The sequence below is a fragment of the Lepidochelys kempii genome, chromosome 2 (assembly GCF_965140285.1).
Source record: "Lepidochelys kempii isolate rLepKem1 chromosome 2, rLepKem1.hap1, whole genome shotgun sequence".
Taxonomy (NCBI): domain Eukaryota; kingdom Metazoa; phylum Chordata; order Testudines; family Cheloniidae; genus Lepidochelys; species Lepidochelys kempii.
Window position 1 is genome coordinate 236,361,921 of NC_136381.1, and position 22,519 is coordinate 236,384,439.

At 41.2% G+C, this 22,519-nt stretch overlaps 1 protein-coding gene across 1 annotated transcript in view; it reads left to right on the plus strand.

Moving 5' to 3' along the window:
* GPR158 (G protein-coupled receptor 158) overlaps nucleotides 1-22,519 on the plus strand; it is a 319,256-nt gene that overhangs the window by 266,841 nt on the left and 29,896 nt on the right. The window contains exon 7 of the mRNA XM_073334275.2: nucleotides 15,791-16,029. Within this exon, the coding sequence (XP_073190376.2) occupies nucleotides 15,791-16,029 (239 nt within the window). The remainder of the gene's footprint in view (nucleotides 1-15,790; nucleotides 16,030-22,519) is intronic.

The following is a 22,519-nucleotide window of genomic DNA, read 5'->3' on the forward strand; positions in this document are numbered from 1 at the left end:
AACAATTCAGGACTGCAGGGATATTATACATTGAAGAGACTCTTCAGTATCTATCAAATCATACCCAGGTATCTAACTGATGCATTTTTCTATAAATAATCTGCAATCTTCTTTTTTTATTAAATATGAACACAAATATTTTTAAATAAATAATTTAAAGCTTTTTACTATCATTAAATAATTAGAACACTGGCATTTTTCAGATTGCTAGCAAATATATTCTTAAAAGAATACATTGTCTGTTTTTCCATCCATTAAATCTGTATTCTATAATGGGTGATTAGGCTTTGTAAAACAAAAAAGCTCTTAAACAGTTGTTGGACTCCTATGAGAAAAAAAGTATTATTTTTAAAAAAATGAAAACTTGCCTAGCAGCTGTGTCCTGCTCCAATTCAAGGAACACAATAATGAACCTGAAGATTTTGATATAGAGGGATTCACCCTGGAAGCCTCAACCATTATTTTCAGTTTTTAACCCCAACGTTTCATCTTATGTGGACTCCCTAACTTCCAGGTTAACTGAATAGTCATCCTGAGTTACCACAGCGTGGGAGACAGTGAATGAAATGAACCCTATAATGGCCAGTAGTTGAAGCATGCCCAAAATCATAGCTGGAGGAACACTACTTCTGTGAGTAGCTTCCTAGGGTGTCTACGCTGCAATAAAACCCGGGACTGTTCCATGCCAGCTGATTTGAGCTTGCGGGACTTGGGCTACATGGCTGTTTAATTGCAGTGTAGATGTTTGGGTTCAGGCTACAGCCCAAACTCTGGGACCCTTCCACCTTACTGCTTTCTAACTTGCTGCAGCTGGATGCAGCTCAAGAGCAATCAAACGTACAAAGAATTGGCACCTTGCCAAGTTATCATCAGAGAGGCTTGGTCTGTAATCATTCAGTTGGATTACTACACAGACAAAGTCAGAATCATTGATATAGTTTGCAGAGTGTGTCAGCTGGAATACACAAATCACAAGGCCTTTATTTCCCAAGACTATTTAAAATAACAACAACAAACCAACAATGAATCCCACCCCACGCATATACCAAGAATTTTTGATTGATTGCTAAATTATGAGAGGATCGGTGGTAGTCTTTCATCTAGCTAGTGGTACGGAAAGTGTTGTGAGGGGAAAGTGTTTCTCACTGAGGTGGCGTTTTGAGGGTTTCATTGTCTTCTATGGAATAATCCATTTTGGAGGCCAGTGTTGGATTGTTAAATTATTCTCTGCTTTGAGCAGCAAGGAGTGCAGATTTTCCATTGGTATTCTGTCTTCCATGTTCAAATAGCTGGTACTGATTTTTTATTCTCTATTTCATGCTATATGGAACATTTAGCCATGTACTAAATTGAAGGGGCCAAATTCAGTGCTGGTGTAAGCAGTTTTAACTCCACTGAAGTCTCCAGGGCAGAATTTGGCCCAGTGTTTGAACATTATTCAGGCCCCCTTTTTTTTTTTTAATTGAAGCAGGCTCATTAGCATTTAGGGTTTGCTGTTTCTCTGATGAGGCTATTCTTAGCTAGCCAATTTATCTCTTTCTAAAAATGTTTACTGTGGCTGGCAATATAGTGTTAGCAATTAATTTAGTTTTTGTACTGTGCCTACTCGACAGAGCTGTGACAGTTTTTGCTTGCTTCCTCATTGCAGCCTCTCTCTTAACTTCTGCTCTCTAAAACATTTTTTCCTTTTCATTCTTTTTTATTATCATAAGAATTTCATTTTCCATAATCAGATGGGTGGCTCTGTGACTGTGCAAGGCATTCCTTTAGGTGACTGTATAATTGTGTTTCATAGGCACAGCCAGCCAGTGTGCCAGAACCTTCTCTGTCGTTTATGCTTTGTCCATGATTTAAATATATTTATATTTTGGTAGTTGTTGTACACGTCGTTAGCTTATTGGTTAATAGCTTGTGGCTCTCTTTATAAAGGTATGTCTACACTTGCGACTGTACACAGTTACGTGTCTGTTATTATGTTATGCGCCCCTTGTTGTCCACATCTGACGCTCTGAAGGACAGTGTTGTGTGCAAAAGCTAGCACGCATGAGGGGTGTGGGCATATGCACGTTTCTGCTGTGGCATGGCACTGTACCCATTATACAGTGCAGTGAGGATGGGGGCAGGGTCATGTATCAATAGTTCTCCAAGGCCATTCCCAGAATGCCTTGATCCATTTGCTGCCTGACCCTTACTCCAAGGTATAAACATCCCTGACTTCACTCTTCCCCACCCCAAACTCCCATTTCCAGCAATGGTAGTAACCTGTGCTGAGCCCTTCAGAACAGTTTTCTGCTAAAATCTATTGATCAATACAGGTGATCATGGTCTGAGAGGAGCTATGTGGTCTCTGGAGCACACCCAGGTGCTGATCAATGTGTGGTCAGAGTACACCATCCTCTGCGACTTCTCCCAGGTCAGCAGGAACATTCACCAGTACCGGGAGATTTCAAGGAGGCTGGCATTCACCGGACTCCATCCCAGCACCAGGAATGCATGAAGCTCCTCAGGATTTTGTAATGAAGGGTGAAGGACTCCAATGGTCACTCCGGGAGGGGACCTAACATATGCCCTTGCTTCAATGAGCTGGACCAGGTGCTCCCCAGGGCTGTGAGTATGGAGCCTGAAGTGACTCACGGACCCCTCCTTAACTCACTGGCCTCATTATACAACGGAACACTGATGAGGGGCAGAGTCAGGAGATTGCAGGGACCGGGAAGGGAGACATGGAGGAAGAGGAGCACATGATCCTACACCTACATGGTGTACCCAAATGAGGAAGTCCACCCTGAGAAAGTCCAAGAGACACTGCAGGAAACACTGGTAAGTTTTACAGTGGATGGACCCCCACCTTCCCTGCCAACATCCCCTCTTGCTGTGATGCTACATGCCTCAGCATATCCCCCACCACCACACCACATCCCTCACCACTGCACCACCCCGACATGGGTCCATCCCAAAGGTTTGGGGTGGAGTAGCAGAATTCACAGCACATGACTATGATTGCTTAAAAGTCTGGTGCCATGGAAATGCAAACAATTTCCTCTCTCCGACAACCCCTTCCCTCCACTGCCTATGAATTTGTCATTTTTTAAAAACAAGTGTTCGTGACAATGAAGTAAGCCACGAAATAACTGTTGCTGTACAAAGCACCAGAATGAAAACCAGAAGGCAAGTTAAGTGAATCATATTTATATCTTTGTTAATAATTTAAGTGATAATACAGACAACGGAAACAAAACTAAATTAACATTGAAGATATCTGACACTGAGCAGTGCTTTTACTCAACCCTTACCAAACAGTCATGAGTTCTTGAAACCATGGTAGTACTTATGCCCAGGGAGTAATCATGTATAGCACCTGATAAGTGCTGTAGGCAACGATGTCAGAAAACATTGTGAGGAGGGAATGTGTGAAGTCCCTCTCAAAGCTTTACAGAACTTTAAAAAAATTACTTTAATAATGCTTAAGTAGGGCCCTATGAAATGCATTTTATTATTGTGCATTTTCAGATTTATTATTATTTTTTTTCCTTTTTAAAAATATTAATTCCATCTTTATGGGTTTGTTTAATCAAAATTGTTTGATACATTGACAAAAATTAGCCTTACTATGAATAATAAAAATGTTCAGAATTGGATTGCAAATGGGAAAAAATGATTTTAGAAAGAAATCCTGCAATTTAAACAAAACATCCTGCAGATATACAATATACAGTAAAAGTAACACATTTGAATGATTTTTTAAAGTAGCGCTCAGTAACACTGCTGAACAGTAACATAAGAAGTCCACAGGAGTGTGCAGGGGAGGAGTGTGTGTGTGAGAGAGAGAAAGAGAGAGACAGAGCCCGAGTGTATGTGGGGAGCATGTGTGCGTGGAGGGGAGTGCACGTGTATGTGTGTGTGTATGTGTGAGAGAGAGAGAGAAACTGTGTGCACTGGGGGAGTGTGTGCACCTGAGTTAGTGTGTCCACACGCTGGCTCCGTAAGCAGGGTACTCACCAGCCTGAACACTTGTTCAGACAGCAGCCGGCAGCGCCCACTCCTGAGCCAGAGGCTGGTTCACAGACAGGCGCTCCCTTGCTCCCCCCGCCCAGGTCAGCAGAGACCAGGTACACCAGTGGGGGGGAAGGGGACACCCCAACATCAGCCCCTCCCTGGCTCTGCGCAGGACAGCAGATCAGGAGGCTCCTGATCCAAAGCAGCTTAGTTCTCCTACATGCGGCTGCTGCAGGTAGCTCAGCCATGCAGCCCGCCCTTCTTGCCAGCTGCTGTGGTCGTAGTGCCGGGGAGAGCAGGATTCTGTGATTCTATCCGTATTCTCGTTAATGCGGATTTCAGAGGGCCCTACTTAAGTGCTCCCTATAGAGCAACCCGAAAAAGAGCAGTTAACATATAACAAAAACATTGCTCAAGAAGGCCCTTAAAGTGCATTAAAATTCTCCTCAGCACAAAACCATGGCCAAAATGTGTTACCCTTGAAGAGCCTCTGCTGATTGTCTGCTTTCTGTTAGTACATCAGTGTCAGCTGCAGGTGATTGAAACTCACGGAGGTGGCTCACAACAGAAGTATGTCACAATACTCTATTAGGTTTTTCAGCACCACTATAATGTCACAGTAGTATTCCTTGGCTAAGTCCCAAGTCACATTCTGGTTCCCCTGTTCCAACGTGTACGCGTCCCAGCCCAGGGCCCTAACAGCGGCAGAGTAGTCTGCCACGGGGTCAGCAGGGATCCCCCTGCAACATGCTGACCTTCTATCAGGCCAGCTCCCAACCAGACTGTTGCCTGGTTTCCCTGGGCTGCTTCCTACTCTCCCCCTCGGGCCTTCCTGTGTCTGTCATCTTGGGGAGCTCTGGCCAGTCCGCAAGCGGCAGCCCCAGCATCTCCTCAGCGTCTTGGTCAGCCAGCAGCCTGTGGAGATCTGGCCAGGCCTCAGGTGGCAGCCCTGGAAACTCCTCAGCGTCTTGGTCGGCCAGAGGTCCTGGGAGCTCCATCCTCAGAAGGCCTCCTCTGCAGGCTCCAGCAGCAGGCAGGATGCGTCCATCTCCTCTAGTGGCTCCCGCCCAACTGAGCTGCAGGGCCTGCCTTTTGCACTTTCTGTTCCTATCCTGCCCTTCCGCTTCCGGCAGGGCGGACGTGGTTCTCCAGGTTTGGCCCCTCCAGGGGATGTGTTGTGATCCCTCTCTGAGGGGGGCCACACCTTCTCACTACAAAGCCATATGCTGTTTTTGGTGGATGTATATAGCTTTGTATGTGGAATGAGGATGGCATGTTACCCACTGCATTAAGTGTGTGGAACGTTTTACCATACTAAATATTATTACTAAAGAGAAATAATGTACCTTGGAGTGCATCTGTGAGCAGAATTTTCCCACTGTATGTTACTAAACTGATTTGTGCTTTCACTACACATCTGATCAAAGCATAGAGGATCTCATAGCATCAGTTAAATAACAGATATTCTAAAGGATTTAAGATCTCAAGAAGAAGCCTGAGGCAGCATGCTTACTGCTAAAACCACTGTTCATTAGTTTCTTTGCACCTCCCCTCCATATTCTTGCACTAACATACATAAAGATCAAAAATAGTTATTTCAGACTAGACACACCTTTAATGCTGAGTTACCATCAATAGATAATCCTGTCAAGTTGTATGAGATTCCTGGCAGTGTGTACACAGCTTAGAGCAGTGAGTCACTAGGTCATGAGAAATAAGCCCGAAGCTTGTACTTGCTAAGAGATGCAACTTTTCTCCTGAATCATTTTCACCAAATTTAAATTCAGACAGACATTTTTAAAAAAATTTAAAAAAAATTGTTTCAAGGAGAGATCCTCTGTGACATTCATAAGGCATATTAATTCACAATTAACCTAATTAGTGAGTGGATCTTCCCATTGCTACACACCATACAGCTGAAAGAGCATTTATCTGACAGTAAGACCTTGAATCTTAAGAAAGGATTCGTTATCTCCAGACATTACTGAAACAAGACAATTTTCAAATCTTTTCTTTAATTAAAGGTTGCACATTATTTGAAACTGCAGAAAAAAGTGTTATTAATGTAATTCATCTCCTCCAGAGTTTGAATTTAATTGATCTGTTTAAATAACAATACCATTAGTTGATAGTGTGCATAATTTATGGAGAAGTACTTTACAGGCAAACACAGGGGTATTGCACACAGCTGTGTACCTTACTGCCAACACTTTGCAAGCCAAGCTGAGGCTAATCAGAGCAGAACAATCCATCCCTCTGCAACAGCTTTTCAGATGTTCGTATATATACAGTATTTCTGAAGTGATTCTTACTCTTTTCTTTATTTTAGTATTTTAACTAGGGGAACTGAATTCCTCTGATCCTTCCATTTTTGACTCCATCCTGGCCAACATTTCTTATCTGCACTGTATGAGTTATTACTGAGCACATAATGGCTGCTCCACTTTCTGCAGTGTTCTTGGGGAATGCTTAGAGAGAACAATAAATAAATAAGTTGGAATTTATGGAGAGGAAGTTCTGTAATAGTGAAATGATATTAGTTAATGATCATGTATGTGTGCCTTCTAAATAATCTGATACAGTATCTACAGCCCATTTCTTTCTCAAATGGGGCTGCTTCAAAGCAGTGTGTTTTAAAAATGGAAGTGTTAATGCCGGATTTAGCAAAGTAGATTTGGTCTAGGATCTACTGGTATTATCCACTGCTCGTTTCAAAGAACTAGTTTATATTGTTAAATATATTTCTTTAATCTTGTCTGACCGGGTTAGACCTCTCAGTACAATCTTATAATCATGTAGGTATGTGCAAAGAAAACAGAACGTGGCTCTAGGAGTAAATGAATTGTACTCTATTTTTCACATAACAGTAAGAGTTTGAGTTTTCATAGTAATCACTGAGTTCATAGATCCTACTGTGGTTACAAGCCTGAATTTTGCAATGCATTGCATTAACTCAACTAATTTATTCCATTAGAAGATTCAGTAACAGAATTGTATTAAGTCATGATAATAGCACTATTAATGTTTTTCAATACTATTATTCAAAGCAATAATAAATCAGAAGGGACCAGTTAGAGGTGAGGTGATTTAGTGGTTGATTTAGTGCAGAAACTTGCTATTTAATTTGACTTTAGGAAAGTCAGTGAATTAAAAAAGTAGATTATTTTAAAGGTATGATATCTGTCTGTTTCAAACACAATTACACCGTAGGTAAATTAACAGTTAACATGTCATATTGGCCATATATAAAACAAGACAGAGAGTAAAAACAGTTAAGTATCCCAGTACATACTTTTCTTGACTCTCTTGTTGTTTTTTCTTCTGTTGCTAAAATATTATTTAATGTTTGTCAAATAACATTTATTTTTAAAAATAAAGAAAAATAAGATAATTTGTGAATATGCAATTGATAAATATTTTAGTCCCCACAATAAATCTGGTGGCAGAGTGAAATATATTTAATCGCCTAACTTATGGTTAGTGAACTAGTCTTTGGTTTCTGACTCAGAATAATACCTTGTACAATTATTCTATAGTGCTTTCCATTAAAGGATCTCAAAGTGCTTTACAAAAGTTAGTGAACTAAGCCTCACAACATCCTGTGAGGTAGGCAAGTGCTTTTGTTATCAGTGTTGCCAGCTCTTGAAATGTTATCACAAATCTCATAAATTAAATGACCAAACGGTTATTAAATGGTTATTAAATGACCAACGGTGTGGTTGAACTGAACAACATATATAAATAAAATTAGTCCCTGTTCTAAAGATCTGATGCCTTGATCCAGCAAAGCAATTAAGCAAATGCTTAAGACAGAATTCACCGGAAAACCCAGGGAAGGGAATAACTGTATTTAGCGTCTATGCTATATGTTGTTATTAACTCCTTTCTTGGGGCATCGTGGAAGAAGCAAAAGTTGTTATCCCCATTTAACAAATGGAGAAACCTGAGGCACAGAGAGACTAAGTGACTTGGCAGGGGTCACACTAGAAGTCAGTGGCAGAGCTGGGAACAGAAATATACCACATCTGGGCAATAGTACCCTAAGATTGACCAGTGGAAAAATATGTCTGCCTCTGAAGAGGCTTATTAAAACTGTCTATATACATTTTCAGCAACAGAGAATGTCTGTGGAGAGCAAAACTAAAAGGAAATAGAACTGTTTCAAACCTACTGCTTTCATTCACCAAATTAAGTCAAATTAAAATCGGTGGGTTCAGTTCAACGCAGGTTGCAATCCTGACGTTTAGTTGGAGTGGTGAGTTCAAATCCATAAACTCCAAGTGAACCTAGTTTTGAAATAGAGGTTTTCAAAATGTGCTGAACTATGGTGAGAGGAGATTAACAGGCAGGCATTACTCAGATCTATTTTCACAGTATAAGCTTCTGGCTAAATAGTGACCTTGAGATCTTTTGTATTGCCAGTTCTGAAAGTCTTTGGTACGGGTAAAGAACTGAATGGCTTTAGATTTACAAAAAGATAATGATCACCTGGTGATTTTTAGAAGCAAATAATTAGCTTAGCCACTGCTTGTGTAGCCTGAAGGATTTATAGTTGTTAGACCAAAGCACCAGAAGAAAGAGCCTTGTGAACTTAATGTTTCTACAACAAATCACCTTCAATTTGAATTGGGGAAAAGGGTTAGACTGGATTGGGTTGCTTATGGAAAAGGATGTTTGAGGAGCTGATGCACAGAATTCATTTTTAGCAGGTGAAGTATGTATAATCATTTTAAATATGTCTGCCACAGAGAAATAATTGAAGTGTTTATGTTAACAAAAGTAACAGCAGTGGCTCAAGGACATGAGTCAAAGACACTATAGAGGCTCTCTTGGTAGCAGGTGTTTTTCAAAATTCTAGGAATTTTAGACAGGACATTATTATTGACATCTGTAGATGTTGAAGAAGCAGAAGTAACCATGCAGCTTAACCCCAAAGGTGAAAAGTTGACAGACTGTAATGTTTCTGCTACTAATAATTTGGGAATGGTTTGACTGGGTTCCTTATTTAACACCATAAATAAGAGTTGTATATGCTGTGATAGTTCTGAGTGATCAGATAACTTTACAGTTAAGGGGTCAAATTCTGTGCTGATTTATATCCTGTGCAGTACCGATGATCTAAGTGGGATAGCCTGGGGTGTTAGTACAGAAACTGATCCATGGGGTGGTTTATTTCCGTTAGGAGATATAATTAATGGATAGCAGACAAGGATTTTGTGCAGATGAGATCCAATATGGTCTGCATTATTGAAACCTGGTGATGTGTCACGGCAGGTCCAGTGTTGATCCTTATTACCCCTCAGTCCCCAGATAGTCAATACAACACAGACCCAGATCCAGAATGGGCAAAAGCAGAGGAGGAGCAGCCATTTGTCCATTTGTGATGAGGGTGGGACATCTTGGCAATATGGTAATAAGCAAACTACAGTGCTTCAAAAACAACATATATGCAGTGCAGTCTCCCCTGGAATGGAGGACAGCAGCCAACCAAAACCAAAGCATGAAGCACAAGAGTGAGCTGGGAAATGGGGAGGCTCAAGGGACAAACAAACCTCAGCTGGTATGTCAAAAGACTCTCTAGCTGTACTCTTCAGAGTCAGCTCCACACACCGAAACATTTTGATCAGAATTCCACAAGAAAATCAGCTTTCTTCAGAGGGCCCATTTTACATTTAACATTGGATTGAAATTTTAGGCACAGAGATGAAAGATGAATACAAAACATGTATACAGCATGGGAAAATACTGTAATCTAGGTGGCTGATTTAATTTAAGAAAATAAGAATCAGTTTTCTCATTCCAAATCTACATGTGGATGGATTGACAAGATCTAGTTCAAATTAATAAATATCAATGAAAACAAATAAAGTATTTTTAATATTTCCATATTATTAAAGTTGCATGATACTGGGCTCAGTCCTGCTCCCATTAAAGTCGGTGGGAAAATTTGCCACTGACTTAAATGAGATAAGTATTGAGCCCCTTTTCACAATCTCCTACTGATAGCCTTTTGATTCCTGCATGTGAACTCACCTCCTTACTTTAAACTTTCCTCACCCTAACCCACATACATAGAAATTATGGCAACATAAATTATTCCCTACACTCTTAATAGGCCTTTTGTCAAAGATTCTCAAAATTACCTTAATAATGTTCCTCTGGCTCCAGTGGAATATTCCAAAATCCAATCCAATATCTTCTGTGTGTTGTATAAACATTAATATTTGTTTACAGATACAGTACAATAGCTACACTTAATGTAAGAAGAAAACAGGGAGTAGAAAACCCTCAGGAGATATGGGGGAGGACTTATACAGAAACAGCTTATAGATTAGGACCATGTTTAGATCCTAGATTTATGTGCTTGCAAAGGTAGTTGTTACCACGCATTAAGAAAAAAAGAAATCCCACCCCCACTTAATAGCATTTCTCTCTTTCCTCTGAGTCACACTTTGTCTGACAAGTTTGGGCTGGGCTGGGCTTGTCTCTTATAATACAAGTCCTCTTTAAATCCAGGGTAAGGAATCATGGAATCAATGTCTATTTAAAAGCCAATATGATTTGTTAGGAAACGCATAATTGAATTCCCCGATCATTCAATTCTTTAGTCTGTTTGATCAGTAATTCATTAAGGTATCACCAGTATATCCTCAAATATGAACATTGCCATTTATTACCCCCCAGACAGGTCCTTATAAATTTTGGGCCAAATCCTTCATTGGCTAGAGTGGCTATACTGCTGTAAGGATCTGAGTGTGCAGGTCTTCTGTTTCAGTGGGTCTAAACTTGGGTCAGTGATGGGCTTGGGTCTCTGATGCTCTCTTGTCACCTCCAAGTGAGAGAGACGAAGCAGCAATTCACCAAATCCTGAAACATCAGGCTCACAGGAAGTCTGTTGGAATGCCCAAGGTGTGTGGTCACCTGATTGGTTTACACGCACTACTTGAGCCAGAAATGACTGGGGTGGGCTGTCTGAGCAACCATGTGGACTTTCCGTTGCTGCAGCATCAGACCCCACTCTTGCATGTGTCAAGGTTCCTTCCCCACTCTGAACTCTAGGGTACAGATGTGGGGACCTGCATGAAAACCTCCTAAGCTGACTTTTACCAGCTTAGGTTAAACTTCCCCAAGGTACAAACTATTTTACCCTTTACCCTTGGACTTCCACTGCCACCACCAAAAGTTTATCAGGGTTTATTTTATTAGGAAAGCGTTGTTTGGAAACGTCTTTCCCCCCAAAATCCTCCCAACCCTTGCACCCCACTTCCTGGGGAAGGTTTGGTAAAAATCCTCACCAATTTGCATAGGTGACCACAGACCCAAACCCTGGGATCTTAAGAACAATGAAAAAAGCATTCTGGTCTTACAAGAAGAATTTTAATAGAAGAAACAGTAAAAAAGAAGTAACAATAAAAAGAATCACCTCTGTAAAATCAGGATTCTATTCAGCACAGCTTAATTTCTCAGCCATTTAAAGAAATCATAATCTAACGCATATCTAGCTAGATTACTTACTAAATTCTAAGACTCCATTCCTGTTCTGTCCCTGGCAAAAGCATCACTCAAACAGACCCTTTGTTTTTCCCTCTCCCCAGCTTTTGAAAGTATCTTGTCTCCTCATTGGTCATTTTGGTCAGGTGCCAGCGAGGTTATCCTAGCTTCTTAACCCTTTACAGGTGAGAGGATTTTTCCTCTGGCCAGGAGGGATTTTAAAGGGGTTTACCCTTCCCTTTATATTTATGACAGAGCAACCACGTGGACTTTCTGTTGCTGCAGCATTAGACCCCACTCTTGCATGTTTCCTGCAATCTGCATCCAACTCCTGTTCCCACTTCCTGCTCTTCTCCTGTGCTTGTTCCTGGTTCATGCCTTGCTCCTGCCCTTGCCCTCAATTTCTGCCCCGCTCCTGCCTCATGCCTGATCCTTGCCTTTTCTCTGGTTCATGCCCCTATGCTCTGCTCCTGACCATTAGCTACCAGGCCCAGCTCTGAGTCTGGCTCATTTTCTGGCTACTGGCCCACCTCTCAATTCCTAACTTCCACTCTGACCCTTGGCTTGGCTCCTGATGCCAGTTCCAGCTCTGACCCACTAGGTTTGACTGCCTATGATCTGGTCCCTAACAGCTGGATTGGGGGGACAGATGGGAGGAAGGCCTGTTCCCCTACTCCTAGTGGGCCCATGCAACAGCTAGGTAGAATATTCAAGGCAATGTTGGGCAAATTAGCCCACTGGAGCTCCACAGCCCCAAGAGACTCTCTTCCCTTTCATGCCCTTAGCCCAGCACACCCACTCAGCAAAGGCAAGCATTTGATCCTAAATAGCAATGCAGGGGTAGTGGTAACCAATTTACAGACAAAATTAAAATACTGACCCATTACTCATTTACAGTCTCTAGACACTGCATCTATTCCATGTACCAGCTGGTTTTGCCTTCTGTTCTCTGTTTGTTTGAAGCATACAGTCATCTCCAGTGCACGCTTTACTTCAGGTTACACCGACTACTTTTATTTATTAACTGCTGACATCTTGGTCCAAAGAGTCAGTCTCAAGGACAGACACAGAAGACACAGTGGGATATCCAGATGAGGGGCATCATTTAAGTTTTTGAGTTTATTATTGTTATTGTGGGTGATAGATGTAAATTGTTGCTGGGTCACTGGTGTGCTAGTTCTCCATGTTTTTTCCAACATCATGGTAAGAAACACTATTAGAATGTTCTAGAAATTCTGGTGTCTTCTGTATTTCTTTTGGCATTTGCAATGCTCTTGCACATGTAGAATTGCGAGAAGATGATTCTGAAAAGTTTTTTTCAGTAGTAGATTGAGTTGTTGTACCGGAGCGCTAATATAGTGCACTGGCAGAGCTGTGGGGTGTCTCCGTATATGCAAGGTTATGCTCATCTCTAGATCAACATTTCTATGCCATCTGTGCTATGTCATGCAAAAGTGATGGCAAGCTCAGCTGTACTGAAAATAGCAGAGTCTGAGCCTGAATCTTCTCAATTACATTTCTTGCACTGATAGATGCGACCTTTTAAAACTTTACTTTACTTTAAAAAAAGTCCAGTAAGTAGAAAATGTGTGTCTGGTCTTCAACTGACGTAAATTGGCATAGCTCCATTGACTTCATTGGAATTATACTGATTTAAACAGGCTGAGTAGCTAGCCCCATATACTGTGTTTCGCCAGTGAAAATAGCCAGCAAACTTTGCCTCCCGTATGGAAGTCTAGTCAGCAATACACTCTGCCCACTTCTTAACCCTTTTCTCATCATTTAATGTGTGTAAATATAGCTTTTGTATCACAAAAATCAATGAATTGTTTAACGGAGCTGTTTGACAGGATTACTCAGAAAAGCCATAAAATAATAGAAATTAGAAATTAAGAAAAATTGCTCAGGTAGGTTATTTTATACGTTCAGCTGCCACTGCAGGACTGTTCATGCTGTTGCCTCTTTGGACCCATGCAGTTAATCAATATTTGGGGGCTTGCCAGGTTGTTTCCTTTAGGAGGAGAAATTGATTATACAAGTCAGATATTTTGTTTACAGGGAATGTATATAAAGTCCTGTTTCCCTGAACACAGCAGGAATCAAACAGCTGGAGTTTCCTTGCTCACAGTTTCCAGGCCTGCCTCTCCAGCCAATCCTGTGCCCCAATGAGCTCTGTCCCTCTACTCCAGGGGTGGCCAACCTGAGCCTGAGAAGGAGCCTGAATTTACCAGTGTACATTGGCAAAGAGCCACAGTAACACGGCTGCTACTCTGAAACCAGTAATACATCAGCAGCCCCTCATCAGCTCCACCCCCCGTCCCCCAGCACCTCCCGATCAGCTTTTTCATGGCGTGCTGGGGGTTCAGGGGGGATGGGACGGGGAGGAGCGAGGGCACAGCAAGCTCAGGGGAGGGGGCGGGAAGGGGTGGAGTGGGGGCAGGGCCTGTGGCAGAGCCAGGGGTTGAGCAGTGAGCACCCCCCGGCACATTGGAAAGTTGGCGCCTGTAGGTCCAGCCCTGGAGTCGGTGCTTAGACAAGGAGCCGCATATGAACTTCTGAAGAGCCGCATGGGGCTCCAGAGCCAAGGTTGGCCACCCCTGCTCTACTCCCTCTCCGAGCTGCTTTCATCCCTGCTTCTCTCGCTGTCTGCTGCCTTTCTGCCAGCTCTCAGCCTCTCAGGCTATCTGTACTCATCGAGCTAGGGTAAGCATAAATAGCCGTGTAGCTATAGTAACACAGGTAACTGAAGCAGAGACACAGTGTATCCGAGTATGTACGTGTCTGAAACCGGGTGTTTCTTGGGCTGCTCCCCATGCTACCGTGGCTACACTGCTATTTATACTCATGCTAGCTTGATGAGAGCTAGCACAAGTATGTGTGCATAAGCAGGGGAATCACATCCCTTGCTTGTAGTGTAGACACAGGCGCCAACTTTCCTTGGTGTTGGTGTGTGCTCGTGTCCCCCTGACCCCGCCCTGACTCCGCCCCCTCTCTGGCCCTATTGGACCCCTCCCCAAATCCCAGCCCCCGCCCCGCCTCTTCGCAAGTGCGTCGTGTTCCTCCTCCTCCCCCCTCTCTCCCTCCCTCCCACCAGCGCTTGCTGTGCGAAAGAGCTGTTTCACAGCGCAAGCACTGGGAGGGAGGGGGGAGAAGCAGGACTCGGCGGCACGCTCAGGGGAGGAGGCGGAGGTGGGGCAGAGGTGAGCTTTTATGGACAAAAGTCATTGAGATGGTGCTGGAAGAAATTTGACTTGTCCTGACTCATCCCAACCAAAACAGGTTAACATGTTGGCTTTCAATATTATCTAAAAATTTGACTTTGAAGAGCCAAAATAGATAGAAAAGGAAATTTGCTGGTATAATTCTCAAATTGTTGAAAAGTAATGCTTCCATAATTCTCAAAGCTTCATATATTTCATGCTATACATTTTTTCTTGAATTGTGGTCTAATTTATACCCTTCACATTCCCCCAGTTATGCAAGAAAAGGGTGGTTATTTTTCCTACCTGAGGAACTCAGTGTTATTCTGTGGCATTCACCCTGCATGGTGGGAAATCCTTTGGTCAGGCTAAATTTTTAAGGATCCAGGAATTGTAGTAAGCTCCTTCTTCTAAAAATGAGAATGCAAGATTAGTTTTTGGTTGATAAAGGTAGAGGAAATTTGTGCGTGACTCACTCCTGTGAAAATTATCTGTCCTGATCCCATCTCTTTTCCTGTCTGAAGTGTTTTGGAATCTGCATCAAATATAAAATATTTAGTATCTAAAAAGGGAGAACTGAACATCATATCTATCAAACAAGGAAAGATTAAAAAGTATGCCTCCATATGGTGTAACTGTCAGGAAGAAAACAGCTGAATAATGTTGAACTTACTGAGATCCCCAAGTTCACTTAACGTGTAGTGTTAAGCTTGTATTTATAGTCAAACTGTGATTTAAGCTCTAGCTCTTCTGCCTTAATAGACCCTATTCTATTCTTTGTTAAGAAGTGCCAGTTACATTTACTTTCTCTCCTGTAAAAGTAAATGTAGATGCTAATCTTGAAGTAAGATTTTATTGCTGAACATCAAGGGTTGTTCATATGATGATACTCAAGACAGAAGATTTTGTGTATTTTTGCTCTTCAATTGTAGAAAAAATTTCAACTCTGATTAGGAGATTTGGACACAAACTTTGCTTTAAAAATTACTGGTCAAATTCGCTAATTCTTGTTGCCTGGCAGTCTCTAATAAGCAATCAGTTCAATTTAAATATAATAAATGTGAAAGTAATGATCCTTCAAATGTCATTCTTTGGTTTTACAGAGTTTTGAAGGTATTCCTGTCCCAAACTGCTCAACGTATTCCATACATGACAGGTGGCCGAGTGTTGAGGATGCTGGCTGTAATTCTCCTGATAGTCTTTTGGTTCCTGATCGGCTGGACTTCTGCAGTCTGCCAAAACATGGAGAGAAATATTTCACTTATTGGCCAGGGACAAACATCAGACCACCTGATCTTCAATATGTGCCTCCTAGACCGCTGGGATTACATGATGGCTATTGGTATGTTGACTTTTTGGCTTGTCTCTTAATTTTTAAATAAAACTCGTTTACTTTACAAAAAACTAAACAAAACCTCTCAAAGCGTTTGTCAGACCTTGGACCTTCACCTGAAAAGCATATAGGAAAATTAAATAACTAAGGGTGTCAAAAGAAAAGGAGTACTTGTGGCACCTTAGAGACTAACCAATTTATTTGAGCTTAAGCTTTTGTGAGCTACAGCTCACTTCATCGGATGCATACTGGGGTGTCAATTAATTGCAGTTAACTCACACAATCAACTCAAAAAAATGAATTGCAATTAAAAAAATTAATTACAATTAATCACAGTTTTAATTGCACTGTTAAACAATAGAATACCAATTGAAAATTATTAAATATTTCTGGATTTTTTCTACATTTTTAAATATATTGATTCAATTACAACACAGAATACAAAGTGTACAGTGTTCTTTTTATATTATTATTTTTATTACAAATATTTGCACTGTAAAAATGATAAAGAAACAGTATTTTTCAATTCACCTCATACAAGTACTAGAGTGCAATCACTTTATCGTGAAAGTGTAACTTAAAAATGTACTTTTTTTTGTTCTATAACTGCACTCAAAAACAAAACAATGCAAAACTTTAGTGCCTACAAGTCCACTCAGTCCTACTTCTCGTTCAGCCAATTGCTAGGACAAACAAATTTGTTTACATTTACGGGAAATAATGCTGCCCACTTCTTATTTACAATGTCACCAGAAAGTGAGAGCAGGTGTTCACATAGGACTTTTGTAGCCAGCATTCCAAGATATTTACATGCCAGATATGCTAAACATTTGTATGCCCCTTCATGCTTTGGACACCATTCCAGAGGACACACGTGCTGATGATGCTCGTTAAAAAAATATATGTTAATTAAATTCGTGACTGAACTCCTTGGGGGAGAATTGTATGTCTCTAGCTCTATTTTACCTGCTTTCTGCCATATATTTTATATTATAGCATTCTCAGATGATGACTCAGCACATGTTCATTTTAAGAACACTTTCGCTGCAGATTTGACAAAACGCAAAGAAGGTACCAATGTGAGATTTCTAATGATAGCTACGGCACTTGACTCAAGGTTTAAGAATCTGAAGTGCCTTCCAAAAACTGAGAGGGACAAGGTGTGGAGTATGCTTTCAGAAGTCCTAAAAAAGAAATAATCTAATGCGGAAACTACAGAACCCGAACCACCAAAAAATAAAATCAACCTTCTTCTGGTGGCATCTGACTCAGATGATGAAAATGAACATGTGTCAGTCCGCACTGCTTTGGCTTGTTATCAGGCAGAACCTGTCATCAGCATGGAGGCCTGTCTTCTGGAATGGTGGTTAAAGCATGAAGGGACATATGAATCTTAAGTGCATCTAGCATCTAAATATCTTGTGACACTGACTACAACAGTGCCATGAGAACACCTTTTCTCACTTTCAGGTGACATTGTGAACAAGAAGTGGGCAGCATTATCTCCTGCAAATGAAAACCAATGTGTTTGTCTGAGCGACTGGCTGAACAAGAAGTAGGACTGAGTAGACTTGTAGGCTTTAAAGTTTTACATTGTTTTATTTTTCAAGTCAGGGGGGTTTTGTACATAATTCTGCATTTGTAAGTTCAACTTTCATGATAAATAGATTGCACTATGGTACTCGTATTAGGTGAATCAAAAAATACAATTTCTTTTGTTTTTTGCAGTGCAAATATTTGTAATAAAAATAAATAGAAAGTGAGCATTGTACACTTTGTATTCTGTGTTATAATTGAAATATATACATTTGAAAAATGTAGAAAACATCCAAAGCTATTTAAATAAATGGCATTCTATTATTGTTTAACAGTGTGATTAATCGTGATTAACTGTGATTAATTTTTTTAATCGCCTGACAGCCCTAGAAATAACACTTTTTATCTGCACTGAAAGGTGAAACATAATCCAAAGATTTTGAATATTGTATCATTTTCAAAGGTGTGTAACTTGGACTACAACAACAGTGTGATCTGGTGCTCATGAAAATAAGAGCTTTGAAACCAGGAAACCAGTCTACATCCTCTTTAGACTGACAAAGTATGGAGAAGCCTAATGCAAGCATTTTATTTCTGTTCTACCAGACCTGGATAGATCACCCTTGTGTGAACTGGGCTGATTTAGCCCAGTGCAGGTTCACAATTGATTGTCAAAGTGATGACATGTTTGTTGAAACTGCCAACTTCATTTATTTGTTAGGAGTGTTCCTCATGTTTGAGACAGATTGCTGAGGTATGGGGGAAGTGACAACCTGCAATCGCTCTTGTCTGATTGTATCACAGGTTGAAGAGGAAAGGCAGCATGTTTGTTTTCCCTTTGTGTTGTAATAGGTTGTGCTGGGTTTCCCATGTTGAAGTCCAGTATATCTATAAAGAGGACTACCTGACAATATGCAGTTACCTTTAATATTTTTCATACCTAATCCTGTCATTTCTCCAGTGGTATTGGTGAGCCACAGGATCTGTTTCCACCGAACTATATCAAATTCTCCAATATTTCAGAGACAGAAATAGATAATTGTCTCGACAATTGTTTCACCTCCTTATCCCCTTGGCTCATCCTCTTCCTGGCTCCCCCCCCAACCCAATTTTTCAATAGAGCTCTTCTGCTGGTGAGTGAGGAGAAGGTGTTCTCAGTGGCTCCCAGGGAGTAGTGAAGAAGAGATGGATAGAAGCTGGCTATGGTTTATAAGAGCAGTTCCTTTTAGCAAGCTTTACTTTGGTGTCATAGTAGCACACAGAAGGCTGACATCATGGCAGTGTAAAGGGAGACAGCAACTGGCTAGGCTCCTTGCTCCCACCTCACCAGGGACTGCAGTGGGTATGAGATGGTTCCAAGGCCACCCCATGCCATCTCTCTATTCCCTCTGTTCTGCCCCTCTTTCCTTTGTGTGAGATCTCTGGGTCAGACAGAGACAGCCCTTAGATACCTAATTTCTTTGTTAACATTCTAGCCAGTGGCCTGCAGACCATGTTGTGCTGGTGGGTAGAAACTGGCACTCAGTAGAACATTTGATAATATACCAGGTAAATCAGTACTCTTGGAAGAACTGTCTAAAGTGTGTTGCGTTATCCTATACAATATAATAAAGTGTGAGGGACAATGTAAAAGGAAGTTCTCCAGTAACCCCATGTTTATAAAACTCAATCATCATCAGACATCTCTCTTTTAAGTTAAATAACAAGAGGAGAAAATGTGAAGCATTTGTTGTTGTCAGATATTAAACTAGTTTGTCCCATAGTTTCATTGCTTATCAGGTACAATAGTATATTAGAGCATTCCTGCTGCTCTTCTACTGTTAGTTATTACAGAATGGTAAACAAAGATTTTTATTTTCCTGGTTTTGTACCCGCAATAGCGGCCGGAATTACAGCATTCACACAGAAAAATGTGACCAGCCAATGTGATCACCAATGCAAATGGCAAATATTTCCTCTGCTTGGAGTTAGAAATTGACAAGGAATGTATTTCAAGATGCATATACATCTAGATTTGTTGATGACTATCAAAATGAATCAGATAGGAATGAAGATAAAGCTGGAATACAAGCCTGAACAAAAATGGAAAAGTAGAAATGTCGTGAGTTTTTATCATATTGCGTGTTAACCCAAACTACATGTGCAAATATGTTCATACAGATATCTCTAGAATCCTATGAATCAGTATCACGGATACCAGAAGATATTACAGATGCAATACAGTTGCACACACTGGATGATTTGTGCAGTAACTAAAGATCTGAAAAGCTCTTGACCAACTGGATGTGTTTTCAAAACCAGGATACTTCCTTTCTGAGACTTGGCAGGAGAAATAATACATAGTGTGGAACCTCACTAATTCACACCATTGACTGGGAGTTCCATTGATAATTATTACATTTTATAAATTAGCACATATGTGAAGATATTTGATTAATAATATAAAATGAAAACCAAGGATGCTGCCTTACAAAATGTATCTTGTTGATTTAATTAATTTTAATTGAGTGTAAAGCTTCATAGAATACTAGTGAGTGTTCTGTAGTATATTTTGTAAAATAAAATCCTACTAATGTGAGAGTTCATCATTGCACTCTCCTGTCAAATCTTTGCTGAAAGGCAGAAAGAGAATTGTCCAGATTGCAGATTAGTGAAGTGAAAGTTAACCAGGTTCTTCTACAAATCCATAATGAGATAAAGTTTTTATGTTGACAGAGATTATGGGAGTTAGGGTTTATGGAGTATTTTCCATACTAATCATGATATTTATCCAAACCCTTTAGCAACAGTGAATGTTTTGTATTTAAGTTTCTATTACGTTTGACAATACGTTTACAAGGGGGAAAAACAGGAGTGATGTCATGGTAGACCATAGAGACCATCAGATGAAGAGAAAGAGGCGGGTGAGGCATTTGTAGAAAAAAAAATAACAACAATATCCAAAACACAAGTCCTGGTAATAACGGGGGACTGTAATCACCCAGATATCTGTTGGAAAAGTAATATGGCAAAACACAAAATTTCCAACAAGTTTTCAGAATGTATTGTGGTTTGCAGTCAACTTTTTATTTCAGAAAGTGGAAGAAGTAACTAAGTAAACAGCCATTTTAGACTTGATTGTGACTAACAGGGAGGAATGGGTTATAAATCTAAACATGGAAGTCCATTTGGGTGACAGTGATCGTAAAATTATAGATTTCATGATTTTAAGGAAAGGAAGGAGTGAGAGAAGCAAACTAAAGACAATGGACTTCAAAAAAGCAGACTTAAACAACTCAGAGAACTGGTAGGTTAAGGTCCCATGGGAAGAAAATCTAAGGGGAAAATGAGTTCAGCAGAGCTGGCAGTTTCTCAAGGAGACAATATTAAATCATAACAGAAAACTATCTTGATATGAAGATAAGAAGAATAGTAAGAGGCCAAAATGTCTCCATCAGGAGCTCACTGATAACCTACTTAAGCTGTCCAACCTCCTATCCTGGCTCCTGGTCACCCTCCCTTTCTGCTCCTCCCTTTTTGGCTTCTGCAATCCCCTCTCCTGCTGCTCAGAACCCAAGTCTTCACTTGTCTGCATTTCAGTGTGGTTGATTTCTCCAGGGCCATCCCTAGGGGACTGCGGAGCCCAGGGTGGAAGTGATGAATCCGTCACTTCCGGGACTGACTGCACTGGCGAATCACACTGGCCCGTGGGGCCCTCCAAAGCATGGGGCCCGGAGTGATCGCTCTGATTCATCGTACCCAAGAGACGGCTCTGGATTTCTCCTTCTCCTCACTCAGTGGACATAAGGGGAGCATTGAGAGCATTGGAGAGAGTCTTCTGGCTCTGAGTACTTGTGCCCAGTGCTGCAGTGGGCTCTGGCTGCTGGGAAGAGCAACTGAAGGGAAAGTCTTGCTCATCTCCAGTAGCTCTGAGCTGGAGCATACTCGGTCAGATGGAATCTGTGAAGAATTTCACCACCAAGCTCTAATAAATCTCTACTGAGCATCTGCAAAGTGAGATTTTTGGGGGGAGGGTCTTAGAATCATAGAATATCAGGGTTGGAAGGGACCTCAGGAGGTCATCTAGTCCAACCCCCTGCTCAAAGCAGGACCAATCCTCAACTAAATCATCCCAGCCAGGGCTTTGTCAAGCCTGACCTTAAAAATATCTAAGGAAGGAGATTCCACCACCTCCCTAGGTAACTCATTCCAGTTTTCACCACCCTCCTAGTGAAAAAGTTTTTCCTAATATCCAATCTAAACCTCCCCCACTGCAACTTGAGACCATTACTCCTTTTTCTGTCATCAGCTACCACTGAGAACAGTCTAGATCCATCCTCTTTGGAACCCCCTTTTAGGTAGTTGAAAGCAGCTATCAAATCCCCCCTCATTCTTCTCTTCCGCAGACTAAGCAATCCCAGTTCCCTCAGCCTCTCCTCATAAGTCATGTGTTCCAGTCTCCTAATCATTTTTGTTGCCCTCCGCTGGACATTTTCCAATTTTTCCACATCCTTCGTGTAGTGTGTGGCCCAAAACTGGACACAGTACTCCAGATGAGGCCTCACCAATGTCGAAGAGAGGGGAATGATCACGTCCCTCCATCTGCTGGCAATGCCCCTACTTATACATCCCAAAATGCCATTGGCCTTCTTGGCAACAAGGGCACACTGCTGACTCATATCCAGCTTCTCATCCACTGTAACCCCTAGGTCCTTTTCTGCAGAACTGCTGCCGAGCCATTCGGTCCCTAGTCTGTAGCAGTGCATGGGATTCTTCCGTCCTAAGTGCAGGACTCTGCACTTGTCCTTGTTGAACCTCATCAGATTTCTTTTGGCCCAATCCTCTAATTTGTCTAGGTCCCTCTGTATCCTATCCCTACCCTCCAGCATATCTACCTCTCCTCCCAGTTTTGTGTCATCTGCAAACTTTCTGAGGGTGCAATCCACGCCATCCTCCAGATCATTTATGAAGATATTGAACAAAA